The sequence below is a fragment of the Mauremys reevesii genome, linkage group 2 (assembly GCF_016161935.1).
Source record: "Mauremys reevesii isolate NIE-2019 linkage group 2, ASM1616193v1, whole genome shotgun sequence".
Taxonomy (NCBI): Eukaryota; Metazoa; Chordata; order Testudines; family Geoemydidae; genus Mauremys; species Mauremys reevesii.
The window spans coordinates 20,344,247-20,361,371 of NC_052624.1; the positions used below are offsets into that span (position 1 = coordinate 20,344,247).

General features: G+C 40.9%; 1 protein-coding gene across 5 annotated transcripts in view; it reads left to right on the forward strand.

Moving 5' to 3' along the window:
- The window catches only part of DNAJB6 (DnaJ heat shock protein family (Hsp40) member B6), a 96,965-nt gene that overhangs the window by 6,733 nt on the left and 73,107 nt on the right, over positions 1–17,125 (forward strand). For 4 of the 5 annotated variants that reach the window (XM_039523293.1, XM_039523290.1, XM_039523294.1 and 1 more), the window contains exon 2: positions 16,377–16,469. In XM_039523293.1, coding sequence (XP_039379227.1) covers positions 16,405–16,469 — 65 coding nt within the window. In that variant the 5' untranslated portion in view covers positions 16,377–16,404. Of the gene's footprint in view, positions 1–13,340; positions 13,365–16,376; positions 16,470–17,125 lie in introns of those variants that run through there. The other variant, XM_039523292.1, reaches the window with a different exon arrangement.

Sequence of the window (17,125 nt, forward strand, 5' to 3'; positions counted from 1 at the left end):
TTGTCTGCTTCATATAAACTAAACCAGAACTTCATAAAACTGGCCATAGAGGCTGCATGCTCTAAATTTGTTAGGCACTTAAACTGTGTGCAGTTTTTTTTATTAAAACAATTTGAGAAAGCTAATTTCAAGACTGTGGAACTTGAATCACTTAAACCATTTACTTACAAGGGTATGTTAGTGTGATGGGTTCAGTGACAGACCCCCTTGGGACTTGTCACCAAATGTGCTGAGATTACCTCTGAGCCCATTTTCCCTGCCAGCTTGGGACTCCAGAACCCCGTCCTATTGAGCCAGACATGCTAGTCTTCTGCAACACAGACCCAGGTCTGGGTCATGCCCCCGAAGCTGCAGACTTTAACCAAAAACTGCTGACTAGGTCACTTATATCCAGTTCCCAATGGGATCCAAACCCCAAATAAATCCATTGTACTCTGTATAAAGCTTATACAGGGTAAACTCATAAATTGTCCATCCTCTATAACACTGACTGAGACATGCACAGCTGTTTGCTCTCCCAGTTATTATTCACTTACTCTGGGTTTATCAATAAACAAAAGTGATTTTATTAAATATAAAAAGTAGGATTTTAAGTGGTTTCAAGTAATTATAGACAGAACAAAGTAAGTTACCAAGCAAAATAAAACAAAACAAAACACGCATGTCTAAGTTTAATACATTAAGAGACCGATTACAAGTAAACCTCACCCTCAGAGCTGTTCCAATAAGCTTCTTTGACAGACTAGACTCCTTCCTAGTCTGGACCCAGTCCTTTCCCCGGTACAGTTCTTGTGAGTTCTAACCGGCATCTTAGATGAAAAGCAGGGGCTTTCTCGGGGCTGGGGCCACCCTTGTCCTGCTCCACCCCCTTTTTATAGTTTTGGCACAAGGCAGGAATCCTTTGTCTCTCTGGATTCTCTTCTCCCCCCCCCCCCCCTTCTAAATGGAAAAGCCCCAGGGTTAAAATGGATTCCAGTATCGGGTGACATGGTCACATGTCACTGAAAGACCTCATTTTTCATTAATCGTCTGGCGCGCACACCTGTACAGGAAGGCTTGCAGGTAAATAAGCCGTTTACAACCAACTGTCCTAGTCAGTGGGAGCCATCAAGATTCTAAACCAGCATTAATGGCCCACACTTTGCATAATTACAATAGGACCTCAGAGTTCTACTTCATATTCCTAGTTTTTGATACAAGAATGATACATTCACACAAATAGGATGAATATATTCAGTAGGTTATAATCTTTGTAATACCTTACAAGAGACCTTTTGCATAAAGCATATTCCAGTTACATCATATTCACACTTATAAACATATTTCCATAAAACATACAAAGTTAGTGTCATAGTTTTAACTAAATAAAAGCTTTTCTGTTATTCTACTGCAACTAAGTCACTGTTTAGAAAAACTGAGGCCATGTCTACACTTACCGGGGATCGATGCTGCTCTGGTTGATGCACTGGGGGTCGATTTAGTATATCTAATGAAGACCTGCTAAATCGACCACAGAGTGCTCTCTGACTCAGTTACTCCATTGGAATGAGAGGAGTAAGGTAAGTCAGTAGGAGAGCGTCTCCCGTCAACACAACGAGGTATAGGCACCGCAGTAAGTCGACCTACGCTATGTTGACTCCAGCTACGTTGCTTAGGTCGATTTACCCTGGTAGTGTAGACAAGGTCTCAGTATTAAACTTTCCTCAGTTGGTCTTAGGTCGCTACAAGCCATAGCCTTTGCTGGCTTAATTGATTCTGTATTAATCCCTCTTTTTAACTAGTAATCTCTACGTTTGTGACGCAATGCTCAGGCTTTGTTTATGTTTGCAGTGGTGTGAAGGATACGTGTAGCTACACACTGCAGTTTGAGGCTCTGGTGTAAAGGTACCGGCGTACTGTGCTGCAGTACAGACGTGGGAGGCACTCCGTGGATGTGTAGAGCCATGTAGGGAATATAGCCTAAGATTCTGGTGTGCCTGTGCTTTTTTCATCTAAGGAGTGCCTCACTGGCTACACTGCTTTTTGTACCCTTAGTCTGATTAGTTTCTGTACTCTACATGCTGCCATAAGTAGACCTACCTTTAGTGAGATGATTCTGGCTTCGTGTAAACTTCTAGTTTTTTCTTCCATTGATCATTAATTTTTACTGTGCAAATTCTTGTACAGTTGAACTTTGTGTAGGGACTTCTTGCCAACTGATAGCTCGTGATAGGAAGTTGCTTTACAATGGCAGCACTAATTTCACAAATGTCTGAAGTAGCAGATCATGATACAGTTTCAGTTTCTAAGCTAGTGTCTAAGTCTGACTTGGACATCTGTGCACTTACTTCTACTCTCTCTGTGCAGCTTGTTTCAGGTACCTTTTAATAGTTATAAAAAGCTCCTTTCTGTCTGAAAAAATGTTCTGAGACTAAGCAACTTTCTTAAAAAGTTTGTCAACAAAGTAATTGAGCTATAGGACTCAAAACAATTATCTAACCATGGCTGATGCAATCTTATCTCAAATTGCTTGTTTTAAATACATCAGGTTATATCCCATGCTGACTTCAAAATGTAAACCCTGTTTCCACATTTTTCATGGCTATTTAGTTCAATTTCATAGAATCATAGAATTCAAGATCAGAAGGGACCATTATGATCATCTAGTCTGACCTCCTGCAAGATGCAGGCCACATAAGCCGATCCACCCACTCCTTAACATAAAAGAAAAAAATCGTCTGGTCAGCTTGTTAGGGACACTAGAGTATCTGTGCTGAATCAGGTCTGAGATCCATATGAAGTCCAGTATGCTGTCCCCAGTACCACATGCATCAGAGGAAGATGCAAGAACCATGCAGTAGGTTAATTGGCCTTCCACACGGGGCTTGTCCTGATATTCAAAATATAAGGTTTAGTATCTCTTCCAGAATTTTTTTAGCGCTATGATAATTCTGGATATTTTTAATATCTCTCTAACAAGATTCCAAAAACGACTGGATATATAGATTCCAGTGCAGTAAAGTCTGAGACCCGCCGTTAATGCATTGACCGAGCTGTTCAAAACTGAGGAACAGGATGTAGCCAAAGTTTGGCAAGATTTGTTCTATGTTTGCTGGACACAGATGCAGTTATTTTTCCCAGTGTAAACCCGATTTAAGTAGGAGAGAAAAAGAACTGTTTGTAGTGGTAATGAAAATGGCCCATTTCCAGCAATTGACAAGATGATGTAAGGAACTGTGTGTGTGTGTCGGGGGGGGGGGGGGGGATAAGCATGCAGAAATAGTTTTACTTTGTGTAATGGCCCATCCACTGCCAGTCTTTATTCAAGCCTAATTTGATGGTGTCCAATTTGCAAATTAATTCCAATTCAGCAGTCGCTCAGTCTGTTTTTGAAGCTTTTTGTTGTAATATTGTGACTTTTAGGTCTGTAATCGAGTGGCCAGGGAGATTGACGTGTTCGCCAACTGGTTTTTGAATGTTAAAATTCTTGATGATTGATTTGTGTCCATTTATTCTTTTACGTAGAGACTGTCTAGTTTGGCCTATGTACATGGCAGAGGGGCATTGTTGGCACATGATGGCATATATCACATTGAGGCTTTATTCCCAGCTCCTGTCAGTACTGGGCTGAGTAAATTTGCTGAACGGGGGGGGGGGGGGGGGCGCGGTAATAAAAAGCTTAAATTGCAGTCTTTTAAAAAACAGATGTATGAAGTTAAAATAGTGGATATAGGACCTCATGCACACTTCTGAGTAGGTCTTGGTTCCAAAGATATAGAGCTACTGCCGAAGAATTTTTCCCTTAGGCCATGTCCACATTTAAAAAAAAAATAAATGAAAATAATCCCTACCCATTACTCTGGATTTACAAGCAATCTCATTAAACCTGCTTTACTGTGTTAAATGCCAGAAGCCTTGGGAGCTTAGTCTACACTTCCAACTGACAAAATATTTTTTTTATAAACTTTCACTCTTATAAATCAGACCCCAGACACATCTGCTCCCCTTCAGCATCAAAAGACAATTTGTCTGTGTTGCAAAACAAGCAGGTTAAGTTAAAGACTAAGCCTCCTAGGTCTCTTCTTGCCACCTAGGATTTACAGCAATGTACAGAGTACAGGCACTACACATGTAGCTATACACTGCAGTGAAAGGCAGGCCGTGTCCACATTTGTTGCTGGTGTGTAGCTACATGCAGCAAGGAAAGGCTCCACCAAGGGAAGGCAGTGGGATACTACAATCCTAAAAATAGCAGTGTACATGTCTGAGGCACTGTGTAGGATGTACACTCTAGGGAGTTCAGGCACTGTAGGGCATTTTACTTGCCTAATCCATGGCTCCCTGTCTCCACCGCTATTTATACCCGTGCTAGCTGGGTGTTCAGTTTCTGTACTTTACATGCTGCCATAAGTGTAGACATACATTAAATGTTCTAATAAAAGGACAGACTTCCTAGTTCTCAGGGAGATTGTAAACCTAGCTGTGCTTAACACAGGGCCTCTGTAGCTGCATTTTAGGTTTAGGTTAACATCTAGGGCAGTACTAAGCATGGTATTGATACTCTTGTTCCCCCAATTTCAGGCTATTCATGGCCTTTCAGTAATCCTCTGTCATAGGGCCTTTCTTGACCAGTAGAAAGGTGATGCATTTCAGTTGTTAGCTCACTTGAGCTACCTTAACCTGACTGGCTGCATTTTAGCCTCGAGAGGAGCCAGGTAACTCAACTTCAACTTTGTTAGCATCTTAAACAGGATTTTTTTCATTCATGTTACATCAGTCAACTGAGCTAACGTGACTGAAGACAGTACAAAAGAAATGAAGGTGGAGAAATTTTTCTCAGCTGTAGTTGACTTCTAGAACTTGTTCAGTTTACTGATAAATCATAGTTGCTCCTTGAGGGCACATTCAATAGTCGTTACCACCCAATGACAAATGAAACTTATTTTAAATCTGGGTTTTTAAAAACGAGGATTAGTTCTCTGAAAGGCACGATTCCCGCTAGTTTGGTAAGTTAGTCATAGAATCATTTGACCTAGCTTGTGTCACGATCAACCTGATTTTCTTGTTTTCTCTATAGTTGCTTATTTCCAAGTTGTATAGTCTTAGAATGGAGTTATGACTACTGTAGGACACAGCAGTCATTCGTTAGGATTGCTTTTGTTACTTATGCTATATATCCTTCTGTAAGAAGATGTTTACAAGACTTTAGAACTCTAGTTAGATGTACTGGCATATCTAGTAAAACGCATGAACCATTTCTGAGAAATACTCAAATGTACTTTCAATTTTAGTTTCTATATGTTAGATAACATAACCCATTGTCAGGGTGGATAAAAAATCTTAAACCCTTAAATTGGATTTTGGTATAAATCTTAAACATGTTCTAAACATTGGGAATTATGGCAACCTGTATTAGGGCCTAAATTTCACCACTGAACTAGTGGAAGTCACTGGTCAGTTACCTGGAACTACTCTGAAGTGATAAACCAGTTTTTTTTGCAGCATAGTCTTTTCTGCAGGTGTAAAGAGAACTTTCTTTTTAGTTTATTTAGCTAGTTCAGTTCAGTGACTAATAGCTCATTCAAAGTTGAGAAACAGTTAGGGAGTTGAAAAAGCTGGAAAGCTTGCTTTCCCCTTCAATCTGTGAATAACATTTAGATGTAAAAGGATTAGATCTGCAGCATGGGGCATGGGTCACTTGCTGGAGGATTCTCTGCAGCTTGAGGTCTTCAAACCACAGTTTGAGGACTTCAATAACTCAGACATAGGTTAGGGGTTTGTTACAGGAGTGGGTGGGTGAGATTCTGTGGCCTTCATTGTGCAGGAGGTCAGACTAGATGATCATAATGGTCCCTTCTGACTTTAAAGTCTCAGTCTATCTTCTAGTTCTAAAATGTGTATAGAGTGCATCCTTCTAATTAGAAGAAAAAACCCAGATTATGCCAGCCAGTGAGAATCAACTTTCCTCTAGGAAAATGAGTAAAGTAAATTGTAACACAAGATTAAAAGTGGTGATTTACATCACTTCACCCTGCCCATTTTTACATTAATGATGCTCCATAGTGTTCATCGTCATTTCTAATGCGCTATTTCATTCACCTGTCCCCATGAACACAAGGCTTTTTTTGGGTCACATCAGCTTGGAACTTTGTACTTAGGCTGAAAGTTTGTGCTGTTTTTTCTTTTGACAGTTGTGACAACTGAGAAGTTGAAGTCAAATCTGTTCCATACTTGCTAAACATGTGAATAGGCGACTTCATTTTGAAAATGCAATTTCACTAGCACTTTAAATCTTTCATAAATTTTCTGTGATTCTGATAACTTTTTTCAAACTATAAATAAGGACTAACTACTGAACAGAATGTAGTCCAGTTTCTTTAATTTGTTTTGTCACATACTCCCCTCATACGGTTTCATACCTTGGCTATTTTAAATAGCATTGCTCTAAACAAATTTGAATAAAAATATGGTAACTTAGACATTTTAACTTTATATAGTACTGTACAAACTAGCAAATCCTTTTAAAACCTAATCCCTGTTCGGCTTTCCTAGAAGTTAATTACATATGCCATACAAAGGTAATGTTAGTTGTACAGCTAAACATGCTAAAGAGAGGTTTCAGAGTTGTAGCTGTGTTAGTCTGGAGTACTTGTGGCACCTTAGAGACTAACGCATTTATTTGGGCATAAGCTTTCGTGGGCTAAAATCCACTTCATCAGATGCATGGAGTGGAAAATACAGTAGGAAGATACATATACATAGTACATGAAAAGATGGGAGTTGCCATCTTTTCATGTACTGTGTGTGTATACACACACACACACACACACTCTCTCTCTCTACATGAAAAGATGGCAACTCCCATCTTTTCATGTACCGTGTGTGTGTATATATATCTTCCAACTGTATTTTCCACTCCATGCATCTTCTGAAGTGGATTTTAGCCCACGAAAGCTTATGCCCAAATAAATTTGTTAGTCTCTACAGTGCCACAAGTACTCCTCGTTGCTTTTACTCTAAAGAGAGGAAATGTCATTAAGTTTGGTATAGTAACTTTGATTTTTCTTGTGCATAAAACATTTGCAGTGCAGCTACACTGTAATCACATATGTATATCTAGGGCTATAGAAAATATAATGCATATCGCATAACTTTGTTCTCTTTTTTTAATTTCACAAAGAATCAGTTTAATTTATACTTGGTTCTCTAAGGTGTGTATTTAATGTCTAGTATCCATTTACTATCCATTTTCTTCTCTTTAGTCAGTACTCCAATGCAGTTCAAGTGATGATTCCATTAACAGTGAAGTTAACTGTAGATGGCCCATATGTGCTGGCAAACTTTCACTAAAAGCTGTATGTATCTGACTCTTATGGGCTATGTCAGACATAAGAATGTCTACACTACAAATGCTGCTTCAGCTGTGCCACTGTAGTGTAGATGTTTGAATTGATGGAAGGTAGTTATTCCACCTCTCTGAGGTCTGGTCTACATTAGAAAACCAACTAGGTTGGTTTAATTGCACTGGTCAGGTATGTGGGGAAGAATCCACACTCCTGAGCGGCATTATTAAGCTGAGCTATATCCCTGTGTAGACAGCGCTGGATCACTGGAAGAATTCTTCCATCGACCAACTACTGCCTGTTGGGGAGGTGGATTGCCTACACTGACTGGCCCCTGAAGCATTACGGTGGTGCAGCTGTAGAGCTTTAGCATTTTAAGTGTAGACAAGCCCTCAGAGGTGATAGCTAGGTTGACAGATGAATCCTTGCATTGACTTAGGGCTTGGCTACACTTGCAGATGTGCAGCGCTGGGAGTTACAGCTGTGTAGGGAAAGCGCTGGTGTGTGGCCACACTCACAGCTACCAGCGCTGCAGTGTGGCCATATTTACAACATTTGCAGCGCTGTTGGGACTGGTGCATTATGGGCAGCTATCCCAGCGTTCAAGTGGCAGCAATGTGCTTCTCAAAAGAGGGGGGTGGGGTGCAGTGTGACAGGGAGCGGGGGAGAGAGAGTGGATTTTTGGAGCCAACATTGTGTGTCAGCTCCCTGCCTTGCAAAATCTGAACATTTCCTCGACCCCTCATTCACTCTTAACTGCAAATAGCCTGGAGACCAGATAAGCAGCTGCTCCAACGGACTCCCTTTCTCCCCCTCCCCCCGCTGTTTCTCTCCTCAAGCAAACACTAAGCTGTAGACATTCATCCCCCTGCCTGCCTCATTCACAGCAAGGTATTGGGTTATCTCAATTGATTGTTCAGTCAGTTACAGATTGATCACAGCAAACAAGAGCTGTGTTTGTTTTTTAGATAAGCAGCTCCCGATCCCTGAGTTCACAACAAAACAAAGAGGCATCATAACAAAACAAAGAGAGTAATTTAGTTAAAAGCATTCTGGAATATCTCCTAATACCCTGGAGGCCAATAACAGCGCTGGTGTGTGGCCACACTTGACGAGCAGCGCTGCATCACCAGCGCTGCACTCGTTATACCCCAAGCAGACCAGGTGTACAACCAGTGCTGCAGCCAGGGAGTTGCAGCGCTGGATGTGCCTTGCAGGTGTGGACAGTTACTAAGTTGCAGCGCTGTAAAGCCTCCACCAGGGCTGCAACTCTCCAGTGTAGCCAAGCCCTTAGCTGTGATTACACGGGGAGTTAGGGTTGACCCAGCTGTTTTTCAGAATGAGACATTTTTCACAGCCCTGCGGAACATAGCTAGGTTGATCTGATTTTAAGTATAGACCAAGTCACAACTTTTAGGCATCTAGCCTCTTGGAGAAATAAAATGTCATAATGCAAGTAAAGACTGAAAGCTCTTCAGGGCAGAGACTGTCTTTTGTACTCACTGCAGCACCTAATAAAAAGATGCCATGATCTTGATCGGAGCATCTGGGTGCTATTGTAACAAATAAGTGTCAAAACCTAGCAATACATATTTTGACTGAGTGAGTGCTTAATCCTGCAATTTTTAACGTGCTCAACATAGTGGGGGTGCAGAACATCCCTAATCCACAAACTACTTGTTTGGAGGAAATAGTGAATTAGCAACAGGTCTGTTTTGAATATTAGTATTTACCTTGGGAAAATGAACTCATGACTGGGTGCAGCTGAACTGAAGCGGAACATGATTAAACTGCAAACATAGCCAAGGACAAATTCTGTACAGTGCCATCTCATACAAAAGGTAACTTGATCTGTGACAACTCTCTTTCTAATTTCAAACATGAAACTATGCCAGGTGTTTAGAACGATTACTTAAGCATCCTTGCAAATTCTACTTTATCATGGGCACAGGGCTGGCTTTAGGAACTGCAGGGCCAGATTCGAATACCCGGCGGTGGTCCGGGACTTCGGTGGTGGTGGGGGGGGGTCCTTCACTCGCTCCGGGTCTTCTGTGGCACTGAAGGACCCCCTTGCTGACGAAATGCCACTGAGGTCCCGGAGCAAGTGAAGGACCCCCCCCCACCACCACCAAAGTGCCACCGAAGACCTGGACTGCCGCCGGGTGAGTAAAAAAAAAAATTTTAATTTAAAAAGGCGTGGGGCCCGATTCCAGGGAATTGGCCTAAAGCCGGCCCTGCATGGGCAAGTAACCTTTTTGTTTTAAAGGAAAAATAAAATATCAGTAGGTCTAAATCATGATAGAATGCAAAGGTTGACTTTTTGCCTTGGCTGGTAAGTTTTCATGACCATTTTGCAAGCCTACATCAAAAGGGATGTGGAGATGTCAGATTTTTCTCAACTGGTAGATTTTTTTTTTCTCGTTCAAAAATTGACTATTTCAGTAACACATGCCTTTTAGCTCCAAGGGTGGATTTCGCAACAGATCTTCCTCATACAGGCTCTCGTTATTGATGGGTTAGCTTTCATCTCATTTAGCTTTTGTTACAGTGAAAATCACTTGTGCTCATAGAAAAGTTTCCTGCCTTGAATATCACTGGATTTTTTTCAGTTGATGTATATACTCTAGCATTGTCATGATCATGGAACAGTATGATTTTAGTGCTGTGTACTAGAGCAGTATTTTTCAATGACCTGGTCCGTGGACCAGCACTGGTCCTGGAGATCTCACTGATACAGTTTAGGAAGGCATGAAGCTGGTTCCTGGTATCAAAAAGGTTGAGAAACATTGTACTAGAGCAGTGGTCCCCAAGCTTTTTGTCTGGCGCATGCCGGACGAAGGACCGTGGTGGCATCATCGAGAGGTGTCGCCTCCGAAATGCCGCAGAAATTCAGCAGCATTTCAGCGGATGCTCGACCACCAGCCAGGACGCGGGCACATTTAGATGCCCCTGCGGGCGCCATGGCACCTGCAGGCACCGCGTTGGGGACCCCTGTACTAGAGAACTATGCCGAGATGCTTTTTCTACATTGGTTCTATTTAAATCAAATTGTGTAACATGCTGGTGATTTATGAGCAACAAGGACTTCCCAGTAATTTCACATCTTGTTAGACATAGTCACATCTGGACTCCTATTACAAGCAAGTAACCTTTGGCCACTGTTCATAATAAAGGAGGCTGAAAGTATATTTTACTTATGTAGGGCATAAGTAATTGTGGCACAGGTTAGTCCTGGGGGGATTCTGCACACTATTTTAAAATTCTGGATATTTTATTTTTCAAAATAAAACAATATAATCACACTAGTTTCAATTATTTTTGGTCATTTATTTCAAAATCGTATCAGCAAGTGTATCTAACAATACAGACAACAAAAAAGATTCAGGAAATGTTTTTTGACAAGTAGATTCCTTACTAGGCATATTAATACAGAACTCTTGAGTAATAATTCATTTAAACTACAATACAGACCTGTATTTCCCATGCCTCTCAGAAGCAGTGCAAAGGCTTGGAGTCAGGGATAATAGAGGAGCTGGGCGAGAGGGAAGTAATTGCTGGGAAGGAGTCTGGGTGTGAACTTGTTCCATACTTTTCCCACCCATGCCCAAGTTTTTTTTTTTGTTTTTTTTTGGCAGGTGCGGGGAGGGATTGTTAGGGAGCTTCCCCCATGCAGATGTTGGCTGACCCGTAGTCTCTCCCATTCAGTCAGGCACATCTGCCCGTCCCTATGTGTCCTTCTACCCCATCCACATGTGTCCCTCCAACCCCACTCAGACACCCACTCCCCCATCTCCATGTGGGCCTGCACTCCTCCCCCACTCCCCATCTGTCTCTGTGCCCCTACTCAGCCATCCCTCCCTCCCCAGGTGGCCCTGCACCTCCACTCCCATTCAGCCCCTACCCCAGTCTGTCCTCCCCCAATAGCCCTTACGAGCCCCTGTCTGACACCCCCCCCCGCCCCCCCAGCAGCCTCACACTGTCTGTCTCCCTGTAGTCCCCATCTCCTGATCTGGCCTGACTGGCACTGTGAAGAAGGTGGGCTCTTTCTCTTCCCTAGCTGATGGGGGAACTGCTGCTTTGTTCTATCGTCACAGTGTCCTCTGGTGGGTAAAAGGCAAAACTTCAGCAACTTTCCAGCAAAGTTATTTTCTGCTAGTCTGTTCGAGTGCCATGGTGCCATCTGGGCAAAAGGTGGAACTGCAGCAGCTTTCTAGCAGCTTTTTTTTTCTGTGCAAATAATTAAAAATGTGTGGCTCATTAATTATGCATGCACACAGTGGTGCAGAATTTCCCTCAGGAGTAAGCCAGTACACATTCTCCTCTCCACTTTTTCCATACTGGTTGAGATGTCTTGGAGTCATTCATGATTTTCTTTATTAGGTTTTTTATTTTTGTTACGTTTTAATGTTCAGCTACTAAAGTGTCTTGTATTTGTTTGATTAGTTTTGTAATTGTTAGTATAACTTTTATCCTAAGCTCAGCACTAAAATTCTTTTCTTTTTCGGCATAGGTAAGTCCTAGGCCTCTTTAATTGGTTATTATGAGAACAGCAACAACCTAAACTCAAAATTGTTAAGTAAATGGCCTGTGCTATATTTGCCAACACTACCACTTTCCAATACCTTAAATTTCCAGAAGTCAAGAAAACTGACAGGTTTGACCAGGTTTTGCAGGCCGAAATCAGTGAGACTTGCGATTCGAAGTCACTAAAGTGCTCTTAAATATTAGAGCTGAGAAAAGTCTTTTCAGCTATTGGTAAATTTGCCAAAAAGTGCAGTTTTGGGGCAAACAGCTATTTGCAAATTAGGATCAAATTTGCATTTTAGCTAAATAAAAGAGCTTTTTTTCTTTTTTCCAAAGAAAGTCAGAACAGTTTATTTCATTTTCTAAATGGTCTTGACATATTGTTATGAAATGTCATTTTTGACTTGACCCAAAAAACTCATCTTTTTTGTTTTTGTCAAGAAACTGAAAAAAAAATCAGTTTTGGTTTCCAAAATATTAGTTTCAGAGTAGCAGCTGTGTTAGTCTGTATCCGCAAAAAGAACAGGAGTACTTGTGGCACCTTAGAGACTAACAAATCTATTTCAGCATAAGCTTTCGTGGGCTACAGCTCACTTCTTCGGATGCATAGAATGGAACACACAGACAGGAGATATTTATACATACAGAGAACATGAAAAGGTGGAAGTACACATACCAACTGGAAGAGTCCAATCAATTGAGATGAGCTATCATCAGCAGGAGGAAAAAAAAACCTTTTGAAGTGTTAATAGATGACCCATAGAAGGTGTGAGGAGAACTATAACATAGGGAAATAGATTCAATTAGTGTAATGACCCAACCATTCCGTCTGTTTAAACCTAAGTTAATTGTATCTAATTTGCATATTAATTTGAGTTTAGCAGTCTCTTTGGAGTCTGTGTTTGAAGTTTTTTTTGTTGCAAAATTGCCACCTTCAAGTTTGTCACTGAGTGGTTAGAGAGGTTGTTTAGCTTATCTGTACTAAATATGAATTTAGGAGTCAAACATTAGGCTCCTGTGTCTAAAATTATTGGCATGTGTATGAAAATTCATAAAACTTAATGTAGTCAAAGTCTAACCTAACCCCTTAACACTGAAACAATTTTATTGCGGAGTGATACATTCTGTGCCACTAAATTTTTCATAAATACATATTTCTAGCACTAGCAGCTATAAATTTTAAGCACATACATAATGGTAAGCACATGAGTAATTCAAAGTCAGTACTTCAGTGCAACTAATCATGTGGGTAAATTTACACACCTACATGTGTGTCAAACATCATGCTCTGGACAGGCAGCAATGGGAAAAATGGATTGTGCCACCAAGCTCACAAGATTCCAAGTTCTAGATCTAAACCCCTCTATGGTCCGAGTCCTTTTCCAGGTCCCAGCTCAGAGTAGAGGGCAAGGGGGATCTTGCTTCCTTGAGGATGTCTTGAACCCTGCCCCCAGGCGCTAGGATTTTGGTGACCCCTACTCATTTATGGACATCTGACTGCCTCCATTTCCCCCTCATGTGAGTCAGATTTGGGGTGGGGTATCTTGCCTTTCTTGCGGTATGTGAGCTCCACTCCCTGTTTGTGTACCAGGATCATCTATCAGTTCTGCTAACATATCTGTCGCTAGTTGTTGGGGGTGGTTGAATTAAGCTGGCAGGAGACCTCTCTCCTGCTGGCTAAGAGCAGCTACATGGGAGACCTTATCGTGGCACAGATGTAATGGTTCAGCTGTGTCACTGCAAAGTATGTAGTGTAGACGTAACTTGAGGAATTGCATAGCACTGTGTGGCTTAGTGGAAAGACCACTGGACTGAGACTAGTCCTAGCTCTGCCTCTGGGTGACCTTGCCTGAATCATTTTCACTTCTATACCCATTTTACAGATGTGAAACTGAGGCATGATGTAAAGCTCTCTGAGATCTTCTGATGAAAAGCCCTATATAAAAGCTAGGTCTCTTTATTATTACCACAAAAGTATATCAGCTGCAAATCTAAATGAGAACTACAACTACCTAAATGACCATTAACTCCTATTCCCAGGGGGGAGGGATATCTCAGTGGTTTGAGCATTGGCCTGCTAAACCCAGGGTTGTGAGTTCAATCCTTAAGGGGGCCACTTAGGGATCTGGGGCAAAAATTGGTCCTGCTAGTGAAGGCAGGGGGCTGGACTCAATGACCTTTCAAGGTCCCTTCCAGTTCTAGGAGATTGGTAGATCTCCTATTATTATTATAATATTTGTCTAATTTTTAAAAAAAAAATTAGAAAAGTAAATGGCAAAAAAAACCTTCATTAACACAGTTAATGTTGCCTGATGATAGCTCATGACCTTTCAGAACATAAAGTTCAGCTAAACTAAAACATCTGAAAACCGGGAAATAGAGGTAAGGTAAGCACCCACACAGCCTTAACTTTGTCCTCTTTGAGCAAGCCCCAATATGCTCATCACACATACACTTTCTCTCCTTTACTGTAATTAGGCAGTGCCTGTGCTTGCCCTATACAAACATTGAACCTGCTTTCATGACAGAACTCTGCACTGTTACATTTTAACAACCACTTCACATCCTCTTACAACCCCTTCATACTTCAGCACAGGGTCAGTTATACTTTCCCCACCTATCGTTAAATCCACAAACTGCTCTTGTATCCCACTTCACTACTGACAATACCCATGGCAAGAAGACCGAAGTGCTCTGCTGCTGATACAACCTGCACAATTCTGTATTGAAATCATGTAGACTGGAACCTCAAGGTACATATGCACTCTTTTCCTTTGGTAACACACACAGGTTTGGGGGGTGGGGGGTGACTCAAAACCAGATCTCCTCATATCACTGTCACAGTTGCCCCCAAACTACTTCAACTCACTCCTCCACCATTCAGTACAGTTACATGCATTCTAGCTTCATTCACTGTTACATGCAGATAATACCCAATGGCTATTGCCAGCTCCAGAGGGCAGAGTTATGGTTGTATGGATGTTTACCTTAATTCTGTCTTCTGGTTTTCAGAAATTTTAGTATTGCTGAACTCTGCATTCTGGAAGGGCATGAGCTATCACTGAGCAACCTTTACACTGTGTTAATGAAGTTTTGCCATTTAACTTGAGTGACTTTGTATTTCAAGATTTCTTAAATGTTGGCTTGATGTTCCATTGAATTTGTCACTCAGGATTTAAAACTTTTCTTGAAAAAAAGATCAGAACTAGAACAATTGGGTTCAGAGATGACTGGAAATCTTAGTGGAGGAATAAGCAGGGGTAGTTTAATGCTGAAAGGAAGAAAATTTTTTACAGAATAAAGCAAGGAGGTAAAAGCTAGCTGAAGTCTCTGGTAGGATTCCAGAAAGACTCATGTACCCCAGAGACCATTCAGCTTCAATGAGGACTTAGATGAACTGCCTCTAATACTGTATTTCTGTCTCTTAATAGTGACCAAAAACATCATGGCCTTTTTTTTTAAACTGGACAAGACTTGTTCTAAGCCAAATAAGTCAAAATTTGTTCACTAAAATTACATAACATAAAATGCCTAACTATTTGGCTTTTTAAAGATCTAATATTAATCTTAAAATAAACTCCATTTGGGTATTTTACGCTTAATAAACAACCTTAATCTTGTTTTCAAGGTGGCTGATTCATCTTCTAGATTTGAGTCAGACTAGTGGGTCCTTTTCACTTGGCTATAATTTTCATAATAAAAGAGATGAATGACTAGCAAACTGAATTTAATAATGCTTTATAGACTAATGACGTCTGTAGTAACTTTATGGCTGGGTTTGGATATATACTTAAGATAATTTAACTTTATGAATTGGTTCTCAAGTGACACACGCACACACACACACACATATAGATATAAAATAAATAAAGAATACTGTTCTGAAGCTTCCTTGGGATCTTATGACTAGCTACTAGAAATTACAGCTGTCTAGTTCCTGCGCGCTTCGGTCAACTCCAGTACTCCACCGGAATGAGAGGAGTAAGGCAAGTTGACAGGAGAGCATCTCTCGTTGATGCAGCACAGTGTGGACTCTGCAGTAAGTCAGCCTAAGCTATGTCTACTTCAGCTAAGTTATTCACATAGCTGGAGTGGTGTAATTTAGTTCGACTTACCCTGGTAGTGTAAACAAGGCCTTACAATGGCAGCAGAACTCTGGTATGAAGAAGGTGCTATGGAAATATAGGGTAGCCAGACTTCATAATGGCCTGTGACTATAGAGGTACGGCGTAAAAAGTGATCACAATAGCAATAGATCTTGACTGATTTTAGCATGCAAGAAAATTAGTGTCCACTTACGTACTGTCAGTACTTCATATCCACGAATGAGAAATGACTTGACTTCCTGTCTAGTCCAATGTAGATATCTGCCTAAATGACAGAATTGGAGAACATAAAACCAAATTGCATCAACATAGGAGTGGACTAGTCCTCCTTGTACTACTGTTTGTAAATCATGTAATGGGACAGATGTCATGTTACTCAGTTGTAGTACTGTACCCATTTAGTAAAAGGTTCTTTTAATTGCAGGACTTGCTGTTAAGACAACTGTTAAAACATGGTGGATTATTATGACGTTCTAGGAGTGCATAGGCATGCCTCACCAGAAGACATTAAAAAGGCGTAAGTACCCTTTTCTTTATTCAAGTCAAATCTTGCACACCTTCTCATAAATGAATGTATACACTTGATCTCTAGATATCAAATTTCATATCAAAAGTATTGGTAATTAATACTAGTAATTCAGAAAACTATTAGTGAGTGCTCCAGAAAATCCATCTTTCATTTTATGTACACACATCAGGAAAAATGTTTCATAAGGTGCTTTATTAGGATACAAAAGTACATTAACCATTCTAAAAATTGATCCCAAGCTCTTTTTAAAAAAAAAAAAAGTAAACTTCTATACTTCTTGTTGGTCACTTTCAGATAGAGGTTTTAGGAAATGCACTGGATTAGATCATAATCAGCTGTTCATTCTAGTGTACTTATGCCAGTTTTGTCTCATTTAGACTAGATTAGAAACTGCAGAGTTAAGTAATTCTCTTATTGTAGATCATTTCAGGTTAAAACCTTTCTTGTCTCCCTCATGCTTCCTTGGCTTCAGCCTCTCATCAGTTTTCTTCTCTCCCCCTTGGTGTAGACTGCATGTTTACCAGTACCAAATCTCCTTGTACTTCCTGGAAACACCCACTGCCTCAGGTCATTTTGCATTCTGATGCTGCACTCCTGTGTATGCACTATCCATGCACTATCTGGTGCCACTTGCAAACTTGATC